This window comes from Artibeus jamaicensis, unplaced genomic scaffold (genome assembly GCF_021234435.1).
Source record: "Artibeus jamaicensis isolate MK-2021 breed Jamaican fruit bat unplaced genomic scaffold, CSHL_Jam_final contig_548, whole genome shotgun sequence".
Classification (NCBI taxonomy): Eukaryota; Metazoa; Chordata; class Mammalia; order Chiroptera; family Phyllostomidae; genus Artibeus; species Artibeus jamaicensis.
The window spans coordinates 13,625,228-13,648,191 of NW_026521883.1; the positions used below are offsets into that span (position 1 = coordinate 13,625,228).

At 41.0% G+C, this 22,964-nt stretch overlaps 1 protein-coding gene across 11 annotated transcripts in view; it reads right to left on the reverse strand.

Annotated features, from left to right (window-relative positions):
- The window catches only part of FAM81A (family with sequence similarity 81 member A), a 127,960-nt gene that overhangs the window by 45,405 nt on the left and 59,591 nt on the right, over nt 1-22,964 (reverse strand). For 8 of the 11 annotated variants that reach the window (XM_053670101.1, XM_037151026.2, XM_053670102.1 and 5 more), the window contains 2 exons: nt 5,982-6,050; nt 4,433-4,706 (listed from right to left, as the gene is read on the reverse strand). In XM_053670101.1, coding sequence (XP_053526076.1) covers nt 4,433-4,706; nt 5,982-6,028 — 321 coding nt within the window. In that variant the 5' untranslated portion in view covers nt 6,029-6,050. Of the gene's footprint in view, nt 1-4,432; nt 4,707-5,952; nt 6,051-22,964 lie in introns of all 11 variants that reach the window. The other 3 variants (XM_037151030.2, XM_037151031.2, XM_037151032.2) reach the window with 1 other exon arrangement.

Below are 22,964 nucleotides of genomic sequence, written 5' to 3' on the forward strand. Positions count from 1 at the left end.
AGGGCTGACAGCCTCCTAAACTATCTCTAACCCCTTTCAACATGAAATGTTTAACCTGGGGTTGTTCGATTTTGTGAAGGGGCCAACTTGGGGTTGGCAAGTGATTTAGTCTCTGAGACAAAATTGCTTTAGCACTCAAATGTAAAGCTGGGAAGAGCACTGTAAATATAGACACATACCTTCCAAAAACAAGTAAATTATCTCTGGCAATTTCTTAAACTTTCTGTGCTCCCTCTTATGTCATTAGAGCTCTTTACTTGCAGGCAATCGAACCAGACTCTGGCTGACTCTGGGGAGGGAATGGAATTTATGGAAGGATATAGGGGAGAAGTGCACACGATCAACAGGGCAGCTGGGGACCCCGACTGAGAAGACACCAAAGGCATTTCCTGGGGTCCAGGCAGCAAAACCACTGGCCAGCACCCCATAGGCACAGCTGCTGCAGGAAGACTCTGCTCAGGTGTCAAGCTCTAGGATGTGAGCATCTCCATGTTCTAGCCTGAGTTATGAACTCCAATCCTCTTTACCTAAAAAGGTGATAAGGTGCCCTGACTAATAGCCATCAAGTCTGTATCCAATGAAGGAGAAGCAACTCAAATTGCTGTGACCAGAAGAAATTGGAATGGATGCCACCAGTCTCCAAAGCAACAAAGATCTGCTATGTGCCATTAATAGCAAACACACAGTCCTTTAAACACCATAAGAAGTACAGACCGAAGTTTTAGAATCCTAAAGACAAATGAACTTCAATTAGAGTACAGTTCTGAGTGAATCTCGGTCCTTACTAAGGATACATGAGAATGTCAAAGAAGAGGTAAAGTTAGTGAACATGTGGTAGATCAGGACCTTACTTACGCATATACTGAGTGAAAAGTATAAAAAAAGAAATTGACAATGCAAACACTAGCCATAAAAGAGCTGGGTAGTTATATTAATATCAGACAAAATGGACTTTAAGACAAGACATACTACTAGAGACAGAGAGAGACATTTTATGATAAAAGGGTCAACATATCAGGAAGATATATACAACAATAAATGTCCAGCAGTAGGTTTACAGTGAGTATGCAAAACACAGAGTTTATTCTTATCATACTGCTTTCTACATGAACTGTAAACTTATTTTTGCTCCATGCTGTTTATGTGCGTAACAACAGAGCTCCCAGAAATAAGACAATTCAACAAAGAGAGCTGGAGATTTTGATAACTGATAGAACAAGAGTCTTAATAAATTCAAGGAGATTAAAAATATACAAAGTATATTCTCTGCCCACATGCAATTAAATTAGAGATCTAAAACCACAACAGAAATAAACTTGGTGAATCCCCCAAGCATTGGAAACTAAACAATAGATTTCTAAATAACACATGAGCCAAAAATGAAACCAAAAGGGAAGTTTTGGAATATCTTCAACTGTCTGAAAACAAAAACACAACATACCAAAATTCGTGGGAAGCAGCTAAAGCAGTGCTTAGAGTATACTTGATAGCTTTAAGCATCGTGATCAGAAAAAAGATCTCGAACCAATTACCTAAACTTCTACCTTAAGAAACTAAAATAAGAAAAGCAAGCTTAATCAAAGCAAGCAGGAAAAAAGGAAATAATACAGAGTTGAAATCAACAGAGTAGAAAACAGAAAAGCCATAGAAAAAATTAATAAAACCAAGAGTTGGCCTTTGTAATGACAAAAACTATTAGTCTAATGAATAATATTGATTATTCATTAAAATAGCAATTCTCCTCAAACTGATCTATATATTCAAAGCAATTTCTGTCACAATCTCAGCATGTTTTTCTATGGAAATTGACAAACTGATCTTAAAATTTACATGAAAGTGTGAAGGACCTAGAATAGCCAAAACAATTTTGAAAAGAAGAACAAAGTTGAAGGACCTAAACTACCTGATTTCAAAATGTACTCTAAAGTTAGAAATTAAGGCAAAGTGCTATCAGCTCAGGAAAACCATACAGATCAATGGAATCCAGATTTAACCCCTACATTTTATGGTCACTTGACTTTCAACAAAGAAACAAATGGGAAAATGATAGATTTTCCTTGGCCACCCATATGGAAAAAAATTAACTTAGACCTTTTACCTTACTTCGTATGTAAAAATGGACTCAAACTGTATCATGGAATGTAAAGAACTAAAACTAAAACATGAGAAGAAAATAGGGGAATATCTTTGCAGCCCTAGGTTATGCAAATGGTTCTTAAGACACAAGACTAAAAGTATAAACTATAAAAGAAAAAAGCCAATAAGTTGGACATCATTAAAATTTTTAAATTTTGCACTTCAAAAGACACAATTAGGAAAATAAAAATATAAGTCACAGAATAGGAGAAATATTTGCAAGGCATATATCTGATAAGGGACTTATATCTAGACTATCTATGAAACTTTTACAACTGAATAATAAGACAAATAACCCAACTTACAAATGGATTCTAACACATGCTACAACCTGGATGAACCTTGAACACACGCTAAGTGAAATAAACCAGACACAACAGGACAATACTGTATAATTCCACTTATATGACATACCTCGAATAAGCACATTCACAGAGCCAGAGAATGGGATAGAGGTTACCTGGGGCTGTGGGGAGTGTGGAAGTGCAGGAAGTTATTGTTTAACTGGTACAGAGTTTCTGTTTGGGATGATCAGAATGTTTGGGAAATGGATAGTGGTGATGGGAATGTAATTGACGTCATTCCATTGTATACTTTAAAATGGCAACAATGGTAAATATCGTACCACAATAAAAAATTTATTTTAAAAAAATAGGCAGCAGATTTGAGTAGACATCTCACCAGATAAGACACACACATGATCAGTAAGCACATGAAGAGGTGCTGAAGATTATTAGTCACTGGGAAAGTTCAAGTTAAAACCACACTAAAATGCCACTGCACAGGCACTAGGATGATGATAATTAAAAAGACAGATAGTACCAAGTGTCGATGAGGTGTGGAAAAACTGGAAACCTCGTACTTTACTGACGAATTGCAAAATATTATAGCCACCTTGCCAAATTGTTTTGTTGTGTTTTAAAAAGTTAAACATAAGCTTACTGTGAGACCTGGCAATTCTATTCCTAGTAATTTACCCAAGAGAAATGAAAACACGTGCCCACACAGAGACTTGCACACCAGAGTTCAGGGCAGGTTCATTCATAACAGCTGAAAGCTGGAAACAGTGCGAATGCCCATGAAGGAAGGAAGGGACAAACAGAATGTGGTATATCCATACGATAGGATACCACTCAGTTATAGAAAGAACATTCTGGAACATGCTGAATCTCAAAAAGATTATGCCAAGTGAAAGAAGCCAGATGCAGAAGATTTCATAAGATTTCACTTACATGAAATTTCCAGAAAAGACAAACTTATAGAGACAGAAAGCAGATTGGTGGTTGTTTGGGGTTGGGATGGAAGTGGGAATTGATAGGCTTATATAAATTTGGGGTTGTGATAGAAATGTTCAAAAACTAAATGGCATTGATGGACATAAAATTATAAAATTTACTAAAAGTCACTGAGTTGTATATATACTTACAATGGGTGAATTTTTGTGGCTTTTAAATTATACCTCAATAAGGCTATTAAATATGTATGTTTATGCATATATCCTCGTACATTCATGCACACGTACCTGACACCAAAAAATGAGGTTCGATTTATGAGGCATAATTAAGACACAGTCTCTGTGACTTGAAACAAAGGTTTTCCTTAATCTAGTCAATACACTTTTTATCCATATATTTAAAAATGTCATGTGAAGGATATTAACATTGTTCATTGATGAAAAGCCCACACCCTAAATGATTTTGAGGTTTCTGAACTAAATTGGGTAATCCCTGTGATTGCTCAATAAATAGCAATAAATTTACAAATTCTAAACTTAGACAATATTTGCCTTTTACTGAGCTCATTGCAGAGAAAAAGAAAATAAGAGAAGTCGGAAAAGCAATTTAAATCTCTAGGTTGTTTGAGTGATAAACTATGTAATCATCATGACCTGGAAACATTTAATCAGAAGAGCAAAGGCTGACCTAGTAATGGATTTAATAGCCATCTTCAACAATATGAAGGGTTCTTGCAGGGAAACAATTTGACTAGTGCTTCTCTCTCCGCTGAGAGCCAAACAAAACAAAGTGATTTAATAATCAGCCAGGCAAATTTAGATTAAACAGAAATAACGCTGACGGTACATGCTATCAAGTACTGGAATAAATTTAAGCAGGATGTTTGTTCAAGCTGTTTCCTTGGCGATCATTAAGAATAGTCAAGACAGACAGCTTCGGTCAGGAGGCAACACTGCCTGGGAGTTGGCAGTGGGACCGGGCGACCTCCTGCCCGGGAACTAGTGTGTGGGAAGGAGCCCAGCGCACCAGACTCATGCACCAGACTCACGCACCTTACTTACCTCGATATCCCGATTAAGTTGCTTCACTATGGCAGTTATGTTTCTGATGTGCTCCTCCAAGAAAAGCCTGGCCAAGCGGTCACCTCCCCCTTTGTTTTGCATTTTCTGCAAACTGTTGACGATGTCATCTTTAATTCGGAAGGCGTGCTCCACGAGGGCTGCTGTCGTCTTCTCGTGGCAGAGGATCCTGTCTTCCAGCTGCTCCATAAGGCTTACAGAGGAGTAGGGCGCCATGGTCAGGGACTGGCTGTGTCGGGGCATGGTTCGAACTCGCCTGCAGGAAGGAGCCATGTCACCAGGCTTGTTAATCGGGGGAAAGGTCATGTTTAAAGCTAGATTCAAGACTTCCCAGAGAAGAAAATGCAAGTTATCTATCCCAACTAAATAAAGTTTCAGGCGGGTTTCTACCCCAAAGAATTTTCTTCATGAGCCAGGCAGCATCTTTAAACGATTGTATCCAGAGAGTAAAGTGTGCTGGTAGCAGGTTTCATGACCTTAAAAAGCAAGAGGTGCCCTGGCTGGTGTGGCTCAATGTATTGAGTATGGGCCTGTGAACCAAAGGGTTGCCAGTTCGATTTCCAGTCAGGACACGTGCCTGGGTTGCAGGCCAGGCCCCCAGTGGGGGGTGGGCAAGAGGCAACCACACATTGATGTTTTTCTCCCTCTCTTTCTCCCTCCCTTCCCCTCTCTCTGGAAATAAATAAATAAATAAATAAATAAATAAATAAATAAATAAATAAAATCTTTTAAAAAAGCAAGAGGCTGGTGGAGTTGGGCACACTCAGCAGTCTTCCCAATATAAGCTGTGTTATCAGGATCAACCTTAGGAACAAAATCTCCTGACATTCCCTCCCCCTTCCTCCCCCTGAAGCAAGGTTACAAACCCAAATATCTATGAGGGTCAGGCAGGTGACACAAATGAGTGAACCACATCATGTATGAGGCAAGAGGGAGTGGTGGGGACTTTGGAGAACTGGAAAGGGCATCCCTCAACTACAAGGAGCCAGAATTCTGCTCCACCCATGACTGACCATCTGGGAATGCCAGGTCCATTTTTCCAGACCATCTGCTATTTCAAGGAGAGGCAGCCAATCCAGACTTCTACGTGAAATCACCTGATTTTTTTTAGCATTAACAATTCATTTGAAAAGTATTTAAGATGATGCAGATCAAACAATGTACTTCCATGAGCCAATATTGGCCTATGGACACCCAACTTGCAACTTCTGATTTAAAAGAATTAGCAGGGGCATCAGCTCCTGAAGTCTCTGGAATTATATTTCACTGCTGACCAAAAGAACACCTGTACTATAGGGCTACTGTGAAATCCTCACCACTAATGGTCACAGAGCAGTCCACAGTATGCTACAAACTGAAAGCTGGAAAGGACACATAGCAATACTGCCCTTGCCCATGAATAAAATCACTCTTGGATAATGCAACAGCAGTAAGGCTTCATTTATAATGACCATCACACCCACTAGCAGCCCTCATGGGATTGGTGAAAAGAAAAAGTATACCTTAGATGCATATTTTCCATATATTATACCTTTCCTTGGTGACAAGAGAAGGAAATACAGTGCTCCGTCGGGCCATTTTTCCTTTTAATAATTCACATCTGTTAAAAAAATAAGTGTTATATTATTTAACAGTTTATAACCAGAACTTAAATGATCCCTAAAGCATATTACTAGGTTACTAAGTGAATCACAAATTATGCTGGCACACTGATCAGTTATATTATTAAAGACTTTATGTCTTATATATGAAAGAAACAGAAAATGTTTCCAAATAAGGAGAGAAGAATTAAGCAAAATTAAATTGCTCCCGAGATGAATGTTGCCCAGCCTTGTGAGACACAGACCGACAAGGACTGTTAAAAGTAGGCTCCTGAGGTCTCCCTGCCCCATATCTGTGTCAAGCTTCAGAAACTGCTTTTACAGAAACATGACAGTTTTCTTTAACAGGCTTATTTGATCTTTTACATCTCTGTAGAAATTACAGAAAACTTCCTTAGTAAATAGATCACAGCAAATTTAGTAAATTATACAGCAAAATAAAAGCACTTCTTTCTAAATTAATCTTAAATAAAATACAGTATAGCCCTGGCTGGTGTGGCTCAGTGTACTGAGCACTGGTCTGTGAACCAAAGGCTCGCTGGTTCGATTCTCAGTCAGGGCACATGCCTGGGTTGCAGGCCAAGTCCCCAGCAGGGGGCGCATGAGAGGCAACCACACATTGATGTTTCCTTCTCTTTCTCCCTCCCTAACTACTCTGTCTAAAAATAAATAAATAAAATCTTAAAAAACAATATATAGTCAGTAGGCTCTAATTTGAGGGAATCTGTCTATTCAATAAGAGAATGAGAATAATATTCTTCATTAAACTTTATTATAAGATATAATCATTCATATTGCATCTTACATATAAGGAACATTTACTTGATCATGCATTAGAAATCTGAACAAAACTGGAGGGAGTTAAAAATATTTCATTACTTAGGTTCCTCAATACTGTTGTTAATTGCCTTAAAACAATGAATGCCTAGTAACTCTGATCTAATTCAGTAATTAGTTCTCATTTAGACTCTGGATTCAGAAAGCATTTCTGATTGAAACAATTGTTTTGGCATCATCTCTCCAGTGTGTTATTTTTAGTTTTGCAATGTGAACATTTCACTTTCCTAGACACAGAACTTTAAATTTAAACAAATTACATTTAAGAAAAGTGATTCATGCTAAACAAGCTATGATGCCAAAAAAGTTCTTCAGTGAAGATAATGATTTCTGCCATTTAGACTACCTAAAATTAGGACAGTGTGCAAGATGTTAATATTCAGGGTCATATATTCTTTATAAATTTAAAGCTGTAAAATACCTTAGATGGAATGTTGACCTATAGAATAAAGCAACCTAAGAAACATTTACTTGGCATTGATTCTGTAACCAAGTAATCTAAACAGGTAAGACAAAATACCCTCCCTCAAGGGCTTCCCATCCTACAGAGAAAGGTAGACAGCTAAGCCAATCAAGAAACCAATGGGGGGGGGAGTGGCTTTGGAATCACAGGAACAACAACAAAAAACATGGGAAGGAAACACTGATTGGAAAAGACACATGTACACTGTGTTTAGTGTGGTGTTATTCACAACAGCCAAAATATGGAAGCAACCTAAGTGTCCACTGATAGATGAATGGATCAAGCAAATGTGCTATACACATACAACAAATTTTCACTGAGCCATAGTAAAGAATGAAATCTTGCCATTCAAGACAATCAATGGTATTATGCTAAGAGATGTAAGTCAGGCAGAGACAATTACCATATGATCTCACTTATATTTTGGATCTAAAAACAAAACTTCAAACAAACAAACAAATAAACCAACAAGAGAACAGAAAACCAAGCTCAGAGATACAGAGAACAGGTTGGTGGTTGCCAGAGGCAGGGTTTGGTGGGTACAAAATTGGTGAAAGTGGTCAAACGGTACAAACTTCCAGTCATCCAATAAGTAAGCTGTGGGGATGTGGCGTACATCATGGAGACTGCAGTGAACAACACTGGTTCTTTTCTGAAAGTTGCTATGAAAGTAAATCTTGAAGTTCTCATCATCACACATAAATACTTTTATAATAACACCTGCTGTCAACTAGATTTACTGTGGTGATTTTGCAATGTATAGAACTATGAAATCATTATGTTGTACACCTGAAACAAACAATATATGTCAATTATACCTCAATTAAAAAATTAACATTAAAAAAACACATGGGGAAGAAAAAGAGAGGCTTCATATTTCTTGGTTAGCAGCTAGACTGGGGAAGCACTGATAAGAATAAGCTTTTCCAAAGCACAGAGCAGAGAGATTGTTCTACACTTTTTCTCCTCCACACTCCAACACCACCTCCACTTCCTTTACTCTCGTACACTCTGACCCAACCCACTGTCCCAGCCTCGTCCTTGGCCACTCTTACCAATTCGCCTTCTCCACTCAACTCTAACCCTCCCCCTGTCACTCTACCCACCTCGGTCCTTGAACACGCCATGCACGTTGCTGCCATCAGACCTTTGCCCATGAACTTGAACAGAAATGCCCTTCCCATCTCCATCTGCCTAGAAAACTCCTATTCATCCGTAAGGCCCCACCTGCCCCTCAGTCTAATAAAATGGCTCTCTCGTTTGTATTTCTTCAGCTCTTTATTCTGTCTGTTATATACTACTTAGAATGTGGCATCATTTTTAACTGTTCAGCAGTCTGTCTTTCTTACTAAACCAAATACTTACTAAGGGCACCTTTCAAATCTTACTTGACATAGAGCTGACCTAGAGGACCCCACACGTGTTTGTAAGAGCCTGATTAGTGTTCCTGGACCAGAAATTGCAGCAATAAAGGCATCAGGCAATATGGCTTCATTTAAAAGCATGGTTCTTTACTGAGACTGCACTCCAAACATTAACACTGAATATAATATCTGTGCACAAAGGGAGACTTTTGGAATCCCCTTTCATCCACCTGCAACTATCCTGCCTGAGCTACAGAAGCCCAGCCACACCAGCTTCCTGACAAAGGAGTCGACCCACCACTCATTGTCTGAGACTGCTTTTCAATAACAAACTTTCCTACTACCAAGTGTCATGCACTTTCTATGATGGGAAACGCCACGTGGCATGAGTTCACAACACACACTCGGGTCTGTTCAGAATTGGTGCCCTTTCTCATGAATGTTTATCTGTGAGGTCATTTGGTTGGTTAGTATCGTGATTCTTGGCCAGAACAATGGGATCTGTATGGCAGACGAATAAGGATTAGAAACAAGTAAATTGCTGGATTAAATGACCTCAAAGATCATTTCCAGATCTTCTCGTTGTCCATTCTGGATCACCTGCCTGAGGTCGTCGGCTCCTGTACATGGATAAACCTGGGCTCCAGCAGTGCGTCTACAGCATCATTAGGCAGGTCTTGGATGCATATTGCTTTGATTGTGCCATGTTTCACTGTTATAATATCAATCTCTAGTTCATGAGTTTAAGAAATTGGGGGAAATTAGGGGAAGAGAAAGGTAGGTAAAGCAGAGAAAAGAACTGAGAGAAATAAGAAACAAGTAAAAATCATAATTGCCCTAAATATTCAACATGTCAGTGAAATTTCAGGAATATGCTATTACCTTTATTATTTGTGATTATGAGGATTCTGAGATATATACATGAATATATTTTAATGACAAAGGGAGACAATGTCAATCAATTCTTATATTTTATAACCAAATAGCACTTGGCAGAAAAACCTATGGTATCATTTTAAAGTAAATGATACATGAAGTTAATAAATTAAAATGATAATTTTTACTGAAAAATTAAATCCAACCATGTACAAGTTAAGTTAGTTTTTCAGTTCACTATTAAAATACAGTGCTGATGTGTTCTGATGAGTGTCAGAATAGAAAAGTAGGCAAAGCATTTATGAATAAAGTGGTTGTAATTTGGTGGTGGGGGAAAAAGCCTATTTCCTTAAACTTAAAAATAGAGTGAAAGGAGAGAGGGTGGAGAACAGTTGAAAGTTTGTGTAGAACGACAGGTGGGAGTCCTTCTCTAACTTAATCTCTAACACCGTGCTTTGGCCTCTGGGCTCTGACCTGGCGCAGCAGGGAGCGATCAGGGAGCTGTGAGACCCAAGCCGCCACGGTGTCTGGGGCAGGCAGAGGTCAGAAGAGGGGAGACATGGCCCTGGTAGATGCTCCATTAGGGATCTAACTAGTGGGGAGATGGGACAGGGTCTGGGGAGGGGGAGGGGCTAAGGGGTCCCCTGAGCTTCTTAATTTCTCTCTCCCCAACTCTTTTCTGGCTCTTCTCCCTCACCTCTCTCAACCTTCTCTCTGATTTCCTTTTTCTTTTACGACCACTAATGACTCTCCGCTCGTTTTCCTTTGCCGGTTTCCTTTTCTTAAATTTCCATTTTCACTGTCCATTTCCCCACCCTGTACTGTCCCCCCTTTCCCTATTTCTCTCTATCTCTTTTCACAACTACAGTCCAGTATACTATTCTATCTTGAAAACATGGGTGGTAGGATCAGAAAGGCACCTCTTTGAATCTCGGCTTCCCATCAACTCTGTGCTCCTAGCAGACTGGCCTCAGTGAGTCCAGTTGCAGATCATATAAACAATAGCTGCTTACTCTTACAGAGTGGTTACCCTGGGTTAGGCGCTCATGGGGACCACTTACATGCATTAGTTGAATTCATCCTCACAACCATTTGTGAAGAAACAACTCTTATTATCTCCCTTTAACCAGAGCAAACTGGGACTTAGGAATGTTCACCTGGCCCAACATCATGTGGCCAGGAGGGAAGAGCACCAGGCGTTGCCACAGGGAGGCTATGGGGGAGCCAGACAGGGTCTGGCCTTGGGGCACTGGGCACACTTCCAAAAGAGCTGGTTCCCTCCCCTTCCTTGGTTACTCACACCTAATAATAGAAAATATATTGATTTTTTAAAAAAAACTTTACATAGAAGGTCCAGCAAATAATATTCCTTTGTTTAAAGAGCTATGATATTGATCCATTCATTTACTGATGGGCACCGAGGTTGCTTCCAACTCTTGGCTATTGTAAATTGTGCTGCTATGAACATTGTGGTGCATAGGTTCTTTGATATTGATGTTATACACAATGGAATTCTATGCTGCAGAGAGAAAGAAGGAGCTACTACCTTTTGCAACAACATGGATCGAACTGGAAAGCATTATGCTGAATGAAATAGGCCAGGTGCTGAAAGACAAATACCATATGATCTCACCTTTAACAGGAAGCTAAACAACAAAACAAACAAGCAAGCAGGAAAAAAAAACCCAAAAAACAAAGACACTAAAATAGAGAACAAGGGGACAGTGACCAGAGGGGAGAAGGAAGGGAAGTTAAAGGGAAAAAGGGGAGGGATTTGGAGGAACAAATAGGAAGGACACAGGGACGAGAACTAAGGGGGGTGGAAATGGGAGGGAGGTGGGGAGCAAGGGGTGAGGGAGGCTCGGATGGGAAAAATAGACAAAAAACTGTACTTGAAAAATAACTAAATAAAATTAATTTTAAAAAAAGAGCTGTAATATTGTTTACTGTGTGGGGATAGTGGGGAAATTATTAGGTGCTTGTCGTAGCCCTTCCATCTGCCTCTCCTCCTGGTGTCAGTGTGTGCTGAGGGGACAGAGGGACTGAAACAATGCTATTGTCACTCGTATGTTTTTAAGGCAGAGCATATACATAAAAACCAAAAACCCAAAGCTTTGTAACACACATATTTTATGTGAAGAAGTTTGAAACATTTTAAGAAACTCCTTTTATTAAACTTAAAAATGCTTTGTGTGATTAATAGAGTAATTTATTAAATTTTAGCCTCTACATAAAGGTGTAGAGAAGTAAAACCACCATTCAGAAATTGCTGATGTTTATATCAATTTACATTTTTAAGATCTCTCTTCAGGATACACATAATTTTCTTTTTAAAATTTAAGTATCATTGGTATACAATATTATATTAGTTACATTAGTTTCAGGTACGTGACATTTTTATACCTTACAATGTGATCACCCCACTAATTTTAGTGACCATCTGTCAATGTGCAAATTTGCAGTGCTATTGATTACATTCCTCTTCACCTCTTTCACCTATAACCCCACCCCTTATAATTTTCTTTTTTGAAAAAAATGAAACCACACTCTATACTATGTATACCTTGAATTTCTCAATTGACACTATATTGTGAACATCTTTCTATGTCGATATTACATCATAACTTTAATGCCTGCATAATATTCCACTGAATGAATTCACCATAACTGTTAGGCAGCCCCTGACAGACAGATATTTCCGCTGAAATCACCGAAATGCTATTTATAATCATGGCTTAGTTCAACTTTTTGGTCCCTTATTTTCCTTTCCTTTGTTCTATGAAATGAACACCGATAGTATAAAATGTCAGTGGGGCAGATGGCAAGACTATGACAATGAAATCTGAAGAATTAAAAGGGTTGATGTCAGCAGATCCATAAGAATGATCCAAGATACTGCTGGGACTTACAACTGAAAGGAGGCAAAGAGCACACTTGTGGTTTTTTTTTTTCCCTTTGCATTCCTCTTTTTTTAAAAAAATATATTTTATTGATTATGCCATTACAGTTGTTCTATTACCCCCTTCAGTCCCCTCCACCCTGCACACCCCTCTCCCACCATTCCCCCCTTTAGTTTATGACCACGTGTCTCAAGTTCTTTAGATTCTATATTTCCCATACTATTCTTGCCCTCCCCCTATTTTCTACCTACCGTCTATGCTACTTATTTTCTGTACCTTCTCCCCCCTTCTCCTTCTCCCATTCTCCTGTTGCTAACCCTCCATGTGATCTCCATTTCTATGGTTCCACTCCTGATCTAGCTGTCCTCTTAGTTTGCTTTTGTTTTAGGTGTGGTTGTTAATAACTGTGAGTTTGCTGTCCTTTCACTGTTCATCTTTTTTATCTCCTTTTTCTTAGGTAAGTCCCTTTAACATTTCATATAATAAGGGCTTGGTGATGATGAACTCCTTGAATGTGATCTTAACTGAGAAATACTTTATCTGTCCTTCCATTCTAAATGAAAGCTTTGCTGGATAGAGTAATATTGGATGTAGGTCCTTGTCTTTCATGACTTGGAATACCTCTTTCCAGCCCCTTCTTGCCTGTAAGGTCTCTTTTGAGAAATCAGCTGACAGTCTGATGGGGACTCCTTTGTAGGTGACTGTCCCCTTATCTCTTGCTGCTTCTAGAATTCTCTCCTTCATTTTAATCTTGGCTAATATAATTATGATGTGCCTTGGTGTGTTCCTTCTTGGGTCCAACTTCTTTGGGACTCTCTGAGCTTCCTGGATTTCCTGGAAGTCTATTTCCTTTGCCAGATTGGGGAAGTTCTCCTTTATTATTTGTTCAAATAAGGTTTCCACTTGTGGGTGTTCCTCTTCCCCTTCTGGTACCCCTATAATTCAGATATTGGATCGTTTAAAGATGTCCTAAAGGTTCCTAAGCCTCTCCTCATTTTTCTGAATTCTTGTTTCTTCATCCTTTTCTGTTTGGTCATTTTTTTCTTCCTTCTGGTCCACTCCTTTGATTTAAGTCCCAGTTTCCTTTCCATTACTATTGGTTTCCTGTGCATTTCCATTCATTTCAATTAGTTTAGCCTTCATATGTTCCTCTAATTTGTGACTAAAATCAACCAGTTCTGTGAGCATCCTGATCACCAGTGTTTTGAACTATGCATCCAAAAGTTTGGCTATTTCTTCATCGCTTAGATTTATCAGCTCTGGGGCTCTGAGTTGTTCTTGAGCCATGTTTTGATCTGTTCATGCCTGTTAGGTATGAGGAGAAGAGCCTTAGTTGTTTACCAGGGTGGGGCCACCCAGGTCACTGGTTTGTGACGCTGTAGGTGGGGGCGGGTCAGAGAGAGGCCACCCAGGTGGCGGGGTCAGAGAGGGACAATGGCAGTCCCCTCTGCTGCTTCCCGCCACTGGGGCCTGCACAGTCTGTCTCACTGCTTGCTCCTTCACCAGTTCATCTGTGCGCAAATGTGTGACCGTGGTCAGCCCTCAGTGAGACCACCACCTTGCGCCCTCAGTGGGTCCGCCCGATACTCCACACCCAGGATCCACCCACGGCTGTCTGCGCACCTGGGTCGCATGCCTGGGTCAGGCCGGTGGATCCTTCCTGCCCGACCCTGCTCTGCTGCTGGCTCTGCCCCTCTTACCAGTTTGGCTGAAGGGTTCATTATTGTCAGACTTCCATATAGTTCAATTTTCTGTGGTTTGGCTGCATTCTTGTTGCTAAAACTTTGTTGTTTTTAAATTTGGTTGTGTGAGAAGGCACAGTGCTTCCACCTACGCCTCCATCTTGGCGGAAGTTCTGCAAACAGCACACTTGTGATTCCTGGTTCAGGGTCAGTCTCTGGCTCCATGCTTGAGCTCCACGGGAGCTGCACTGTCCACGGCTGTATCCCAAACACCTGGCAAACGGCAGCTCATCAATACATGTTTCCTGGACGAATGAATCTTAAGGATACATGACTGAAATGAAGTCATTTTATAATGTTGAATTTAATCAACTGAGTAATATTCTGACTAGAGAATGAATGTACAACCAGAATGGGAGATGGTATGCACAGCATGTCTAGTAAAAGCAGAGTTTGAAGAGGTAAAATTTATCAGTGTTTCCAAGAACCTAAGAATCTAGGGCAATGAGAAGAGTTCTATAATGGAGAGGGGTGATTAAGCTCTCATGGTCCAATGCTATTACTCTAAGATAATCCTGCTCATGACTCTTGCCCTGAGCCCAAACTCACCAAGCACACCGTTTAGCTTTTCCGCGTGGATGTGTATAAAAAGGGAATATGCAAGAATCAACAAACTCAAGTCCCAGTCTATCTGCCAGCTACTTTTCTCCTTGTGAATTAACAATTGGAATTACACTTTTGATGGGAACCTGGCTTGGGTAAGTCAGTCTCCCCAAATTTGCTCATCTCTGTCGCCCTATTAGTGATGAGTATCTAAACCCATGACACCAAAATGTGGTATCTGTTGTGGTAGACACTCTTACATGACCTCCACCTTCTGGAGTCTACACCTTGTTCATTTTCTCCTCTTTGAGCTAGGTGTGACCTAGAGTTACTCTTGTCTTTTTTTTTGTTTTTTTTAATTCTCACTTGACATTTTTTCATTGTTTTTTAGAGAGAGTAAGAGAGAAGGGGAAACATCAATGCAAGAGAGAAGTATCGATTGGTTGCCTCTCCTACACGCCCACACCAGGGATCATACATGCCTGAACAGGGGACCAAACCTGCAACCTAGGTATGTACCCTGACCAGGAATCAAACCCGCAACCTTTCAGTTATGGGCCAACACTCCGACCAATGGAGCCACACCAGCCAGGGCTCTGTTCTTAACCAACAGGACACATCAGAGACCAGCCAAGTGGCAGCCATCTGTGCTCAGTTGGCAGCTGGAGTCAGCTGGGATTTTAACGTCAAATCACATAGGGTATAGTTCTGCTTACTAGAAATATTTTAAATTTATTTTAATGTTTAATTATTTATTCTGTAATCTAACTTTTAAGTCACTTAATAGATTTCTAAATGATTATCTTGCTTAGAAAAACATCTCAAAAGAATATTGAAGACAGAATAAGAACTTTAAGAAATTTTTTTCCTAATAAGAGTGGCTCTGTTCTGGCCAAGGGAAGCAAATCATAAAATAAATCTAATTTGTCACAAGAGATACCAGTTTATTCCACCAGGTTGGCAAAAAGGAAGAACGGCAAGACCACATGCGGACAGGAACGGATGTGGAACGAGGGAACACCAGATGGGAATGTGAATCGGCACCACCACGCTGGATTGCAATCTTCACTATCTAGAAAAGCTAAAGGTGCACAAATCCCATGATCCGATAATCCCAGTGCTAAGGAATCCCCTCAAACCTTCTCAAACTTGTTCACAAGGAGACACAAGAATACTCAAGGCAGCACTGTTTCTAAGAGCAAGAAAGTGGGCGAGGGAGGGCTGAATGCCCATCGTTAAGCAAATGGATGAATAAATCATGATATATTCATGCAATGAAGGAACAAACAGTTGTGGAAATAAATAAATAAGAATCGCAAGTCCCAATATGAATGAATCTCACAAATACATTAAGTAAAAAGCAAGCTGAAGAAGGATACGTACCCTATGGTGGCATTTTATAAAGGTTTAGAGTATGCCAATAATATGCCAAATCTGTAACATTTAAAGATGAGTATGAAAATGAAATACACCAAACCAGAGTACAATTTGCCTCTGAGTGGGAGATAAAGGGGATCAGACGGAGGGATACGGGGGCTTCAATTAAATGTGTATTTTACTTCTTCGGTTAATTTTTCATTATATAATTTAAAAAGAAAGAGAAATGAGTTGCTTCTTCCTACCCCACTTTAAAAAATGTGTGTGTATAGATATATCTCCCTGGCCAGGTGGCTCAGTTGGTTACTGCATTATCCCATACACGCACCAAAAGGTTGCAAGTTTAATCCCCAGTCTCGGTGAGTGTGGGAAGCAACTGATTTTTATCTCTTTCTCTCTGTCTCTTTCTGGCTCTGTCTCCCCCTTCCTCTCTAAGGTCAATAAGCATATCCTTGGGTGAGGATTAAAAAAAAAACAAATATGTAAAGACCATGAGCTCAAGCAGAGTCAGTCCCATTGTTAGTCTCTCAAGGGCATGCACAGAACTTGATCTTGTCCAAGACATTCTGGGGACCACGACATCAGAATTACAACACAGTTGTAACTAATCTTCATCAAATCTTTACCCTGAAAGAATTTTATCCATACTTAATATGTGATCTTATCTAGATGTTAATATTTCTACAAATGGCTATTGGTTCAATGTCCAACAATAAAAAAGTAGTTAATAAAACATGGCACTTCCACTCAAAAGAATACCAATAGCTATTTCAAAGCATGGTTACAAAGGCTATGAAGTAACACAGAAAATATTTACACGCTAACTATAATGTTAAGGGTTTTTAAAAGAACAACATTTGAAAAGAGATTTATACTATCATCTGGAACCATAATCAGAGTCTGGAAACCAGAACTTTGCTCCATGAGGACCACAGCTTAGGTGGTGCGAACATTTAACTTCAGAATTTAAAAGAACCTGACAATATTTCAAGTTCCATCCTTGCCATACCCTGTCCTCTTTCTTCTCCTCCTCCCCCACAGGGTAAGGAGATTACTGGAACCTGGAGCAGCAGAGATAGATGGAGAGGTCAAGGTCAGGACAAGACAGCCACCGCACCTCTGTATGCACAGGCTTTCCTTCCCTCTCCTATCGGACCCACCCCTGGGCCCCTCTTTTCTCTTTCATGGTGCTCCCCTCACCCCTGTGCCAAACTGGAGGCATTGCTCTGCGGTGCGAATAAGCTGGTATCTGGGTAACGTCATTTGTTTTCAGTACCAGGAGGAGGAAGAGGGCTGTGCAACTGAGGCCAGGGACTAATTCCAAAATCAAAGTATCCAGATTGATAAGAAGATCAAAGCAGGACCACTGATAGTAGCAGGAGTTTTCTGTAAATTGACCACAGGGCTCAGACTGGGGGAGTGCTGCCAAGCTATGTGCAGTGAAAGTAGAAAAGCACACACAAGCACACCCGGTCTCCTCAATAGACAGGTCCCACCCTGGCAAGGGTGGCTCAGTTGGTTGGGCGTGATCCCGCAAACCGAAAGGGCGCCGGTTTGACTCCAGTCAGGGCACCGGCTGGGTGGCAGTTCGGTCCCCAGTCGGGGTGCATACAGAAGGCGGCCAATGGATGTTTCTCTTACATCAGTGTTCCTTTCCCTCCGTCTTTCCCTTCTTTCCCCTCTCTCTAAAATCAAAAGTAAAATTAATAGACAGCTCTCCTCTCACTATACCTGGCCAGAATTTTGGAGAATAAATGAATAAGGCATATTCTGGGCTAACACTGGGCTAGCATGTTTGGGGATGTAGATAGCACTATAGTTGCAAGGTGAATCTGGGGGAAATTTGGATAAGTCATCAAATGAGGGAAGATGATAAGGCCTTGCACAGCCTGTAAGCTGCGGGGCATCCTCACACCAAAATGTCCTTCCCTGAATACTTCCGGTCAATGACACACCTTGACGACTGTTTCTGTCATACACTACTCTAGCAATCAGAAGTCCCTCCCATCCCGGGGAGGGTGCGGCAAGGGGTCTGGTGCTACCAGGACTGTTAAATGCTTTTTTAAATGGTGGACAGAAATGAATAAAAAAATAAACGGTGGCAATGGATACATTTTTATTCTACTTCTCCTAATTTGCAAAATACTTTAATAAAGTGTGCTATTCTCACACTAACAAAAATTTAAATAAAAACTTCTTGAATGAAAGAAGAGCCAATAAGAAAAAAATACAGAAATTGCCCATTTACAGCTATCAAAACCAAGAGACAAGCCTGATGCTGGGTTTAAAAGATGATATGACTCAGTTAAAATAAGTTTGCAGAAAGTTTTTTTTTACTGTGGTTAAAAACACATACCATGTTATATTAACTAACTTTATGGTTTTAATAACTTCACATACTAAATCAACATGCGGTACACCTTAAACTTATACAATGTTAAATGTCAATTAGATCTCAATAAACTAAAAAAATTATGCCTCAATAAAGCTGGGGAGCCTGGCTGGGGAGCCCAGTTGGTTACAGCGTCATCCCGATAGGCCAGGGTTGCAGGTTTCATCCTCAGTCAGGGAACATGCAAGAATCAACAACCAAAATGCATAAGTAAGTGGAATAACAAATCCATGTTACTTTCCTCTCTCCTTTCCTTTCTCTCTCTCTCTCTCTCAAATCAATTTCTAAAATTAGAAAAAACTGAGATTTAAAAAATAAATAAAAATAAAGCTGGGGAAAACATACCATAACAGTTACCACCTTACACATTTTCAGCACACAGAGTACAGTGGTGTTAACCATATGTGCATTGCTGTACAACAGAGCTCTAGAACTTTTTCATCTTCCCAAACTGAAACTCTGTATCCATTGAACAACTGACTCCCAGTTTGCTGCTAATTCTTACCCATCCCCTAAGTACATAATGAGGCTTGAGCCCAGTAACCCTAGTGAAGCCCTGGATTGCCCACCCATCAGGGAATCAGGCATCGTGTGCAGGCTCGGTGGCTCGGGCTGCCCCCAGTGCAAGTCGCCAGGATAGCACACCCTCAGCCAGAGGTTCCAGAGACAGTGTGGATCCCTCCACAGGGTCCCACGGCATGTATTTTTAATGCTGTCTGTGAAAATGACCTCGATTCCTCTTTGCATGACTCGTTTTCTTCCTCCTCCACTCCGTCACACTCACCAGGGGAGTTCTGTTGAATGAAGGAAGGTGAGGGTGGCTGTATTACTCACCCATAAAAAAAAAAAAGAAACAAACAAACTTCAAAATGCTCCAAGGATTGATGGTGGCCTTCCAGCCAGCGCAGGGATTACTGCATGACTGCTGGGAGCTGGCAAAGCGGCAACATATGCCCGACCTCTGTCGGACAGAGTCCACAGGTGGGCTGGGATCATCCGGACCCCTGGAGCCCAGCAGCCACTGATGTTGTTCTGATCTACTCTAGAATGATGTTAACATTTTTAAGAGAACCCCCGCAAAAACAGATTGGTCTTTGTTCCCATCTATTAATAACATATTTTGAAATGCTATTTTAATCTTCTATTGTTATTTGAACTTTTCATGGATTATGCCTCCAAACTGAGCTGCTTTGGGGCAGCAGGAGCCATATACCCTGTGAATCTGTAACCCCTGTGTAACCCGGCACAGCATTTCTTCACAGACACTCCTAAATATTTGTTCATTTGCTTGTTTTTCTAATTTGGTAGGGCCCATTATTTTAATTATGGAGTCGCTCTGCTCAAAAGGCATATTGATGGCTGACTCAGGGCTCCTTCCAGCTGCAAGCTTGGCAGACTGCTTCAGGTTGCCCTGCGCGGGCACTCACTCACACACGCACCCGCACCGAGAGAGAAGTGTCTTAATATTACTGTTAGGGTGTATTATTATGATCAACAGCTATATTTGGCAACTTCTCTTTCCAGCATTAGACACATTGCTAAATGTTAAAAAGGGACTTTGCCTAGTGCAACAGCTAGAACAGAAAAAAATAGTATTACAAGCTGGTGTAAATGCTCTAGCTACTAAACTACCGACACCTGCAGATGCACCAAGGATCACATAGTGGAAGGGAGGCACGGTTTTCCATACTCATGCCAATAGACTATTGATTGTGACTTTTGGATTCTGCTCTGTATGAATTTCCAACTGAAAAGCTATAAGGATTTGGGTTTGGAAGAAAGACCCAGCCCAGTCTCTGCCCTTTTTCTCATACACAATGGGCAGGGCTGGACTTCTCAGCTGAACAGGGGCTATGAGAGACTCTATTTGGAGTAACGTCTTGAGTTGAATGCATTAATTTTATAACTATTTTAGAGGGAGCAAGGGAGGCCTGCTGAGCCCTTCTGGAGATAATTAAAAAAGGGGGGGGAATAAATCTGAAATAAACAAAAACAAGCTGAACACACCAGGGGTTTCTGAATAACATCTTCCCGGTTAAACAATTTTAAGAATTCCATAATGCAAAAGCAGCCCCCACACACTCTCTCCCACATAAACACGCTTTTCATCTAAGCCCCACTCCAGCTATGCAGCAGAATCTCTTGCCTTCCCTCCTGTAGCTATTCTGTCCAGAGAAGATGTTATCTGCACAAAGCATTCTGAAGAGGGGAAAAAGCTGACCACCGGCCGGCAAGTACCGGCACATCTTGAGGAGAAATACCATCGTTATAATAACCTTGACAACTCACCACACTCAAATCTGGTTTCTGATCTCAAATGCCAGTTTTGCCTGAACAGAGGCTGAAACATTCAGGCCTTTTGAGATCTGTCAGCCAGCACATTCTCTGTGACTTTCCTGGTATACCAGGAAGGTAATCAAATACACCATTTTATTGTCCCTGATAACCACATTTTTAAAATACCAAGAACCTTAAGCCCTGGGGGAGGGGGGAAATTGACAAAAGACCACCAAGTAGTAAAAAGTGACTGTTTTATCTTCTTTCACCTGGTTTTATGTTAAAACCCATGACACATAGCCTCATCTAATAAGTTAAAAAATAAAATAATCAGTATAAGGAGAGGATGAAAATAGAAGAGCTAAGAAGAGAAAGGAACAGGCAGAAAGAGTAAGGGGAAGAAGAGGAAAAGGAATGCGAGAGGGTGGAGGAAGGAAAGGTGGCTGCCGGCAAGCGGGGAGTGGGCCAGACAGTGAGGAGGAGAGAGACAGGAGGCTGGAGAGCGCAGAGGGAGGGAATGAGCCTGAGAAACTGCTTCTCACACACTCAGCTGCTCCTTTGGGATGTGAAGAAATAGGCGGGCCATTTTTAATATGCTATGTTAGATTTCTCTGCTCTTTAAAAATACAATACATGCTGGACTTCCGCCAAGATGGAGAAGTAGGTGGAGGGTCCACCTCGCCTCTGTGCACAACCAAATCGAAGAACAACTATTTTTAACAGCAGTCACAACCAAGCCACACGGAAAATCGACAATACGGAGTCCAAAGGACAACTAGATACTCGGCTGGACCGGTACGAGGAGCGAGGCCAGCAGCGGAGCAGGTTAGCAAGAAAAAATTCCCGGGGCGGTGCGCAGCGTGCGCAGGCAATCGAGGGCGCTGATCGCCAGTGAGCTGGCTGCCGGAGCGCACAGGGAAGAGGCGCGTCGGTCGCGCGCATTTACGTGCGGAGAAACCAGTGAGAAGGGAAACCTGCGCGGTGCAGCAGGCTCGCAAAATTAGGATCGGATAAGCAAGCCCGAGGCGTTTGAGTGACTGGATGCGCTGGGCTAGTGGAGAGGAACGCCATTGTTCCCTCTCTGACCCCGCCCCCACACACAGCGTCACAAACCAGCGACCTGGGTCGCCCGTCCTGGTAAACAACTAAGGCTTCGCTCCGCTCACTTAACAGCACGAATAGACCAAAAATGGCTCTAGGACAACTCAGAGCCCCAGAACCGATAGACCTAAGTGATGAAGAAATAGCCAGTCTTTCAGATGCACAGTTCAAAACACTGGTTATAAAGATCCTTACAGAACTGGTGGATTTTAGTCACAAATTAGAGAAACATATGGAAGCTAAACCAATTGAAATGAATGCTGATACAAAAGATACCAATAGTGATGGAAAGAAAATTGGGACTCAAATCAAGGGAGAGGACCAGACAGAAGAAAAAGATGATCAAGCAGAAAGGAATGAAGAAATAAGAATTCAGAAAAATGAGGAGAGGCTTGGGAACCTCTAGGACATCTTTAAACGTTCCAACATCCGAATTATAGGGGTACCAGAAGGGGGAAAGGCACAACCACCAGTTGAAAAATTATTTGAACAAATAATAAAGGAGAATTTCCCCAAGATGGCAAAGGAAATAGACTTCCGAGAGATCCAGGAAGCTCGGAGAGTCCCGAGGAAGTTGGACCCGGGAAGGAACACACCAAGGCACATCATAATTACATTAGCCAAGATTAAAATGAAGGAGAGAATCCTAGAAGCAGCAAGAGCTAAGGGGACAGTCACCTACAAAGGAGTTCCCATCAGACTGTCAGCTGATTTCTCAAAAGAGACCTTACAGGCAAGAAGGGGCTGGACAGAGGTATTCCAAGTCATGAAAACCAAAGATCTACAACCAAGATTGCTCTACCCAGCAAAACTTTCATTTAGAATGGAAGGACAGATAAAGTGCTTCTCAGATAAGGTCAAATTCAAGGAGTTCATCACCACCAAGCCCTTACTATATGAAATGTTAAAGGGACTTACCTAAGAAAAAGAAGATAAAAAAGATGAACAGTGAAAGGACAGCAAACTCACAGTTATTAAGAAACACACCTAAAACAAAAGCAAACTAAGAGGATAGCTAGATCAGGAGCAGAACCATAGAAA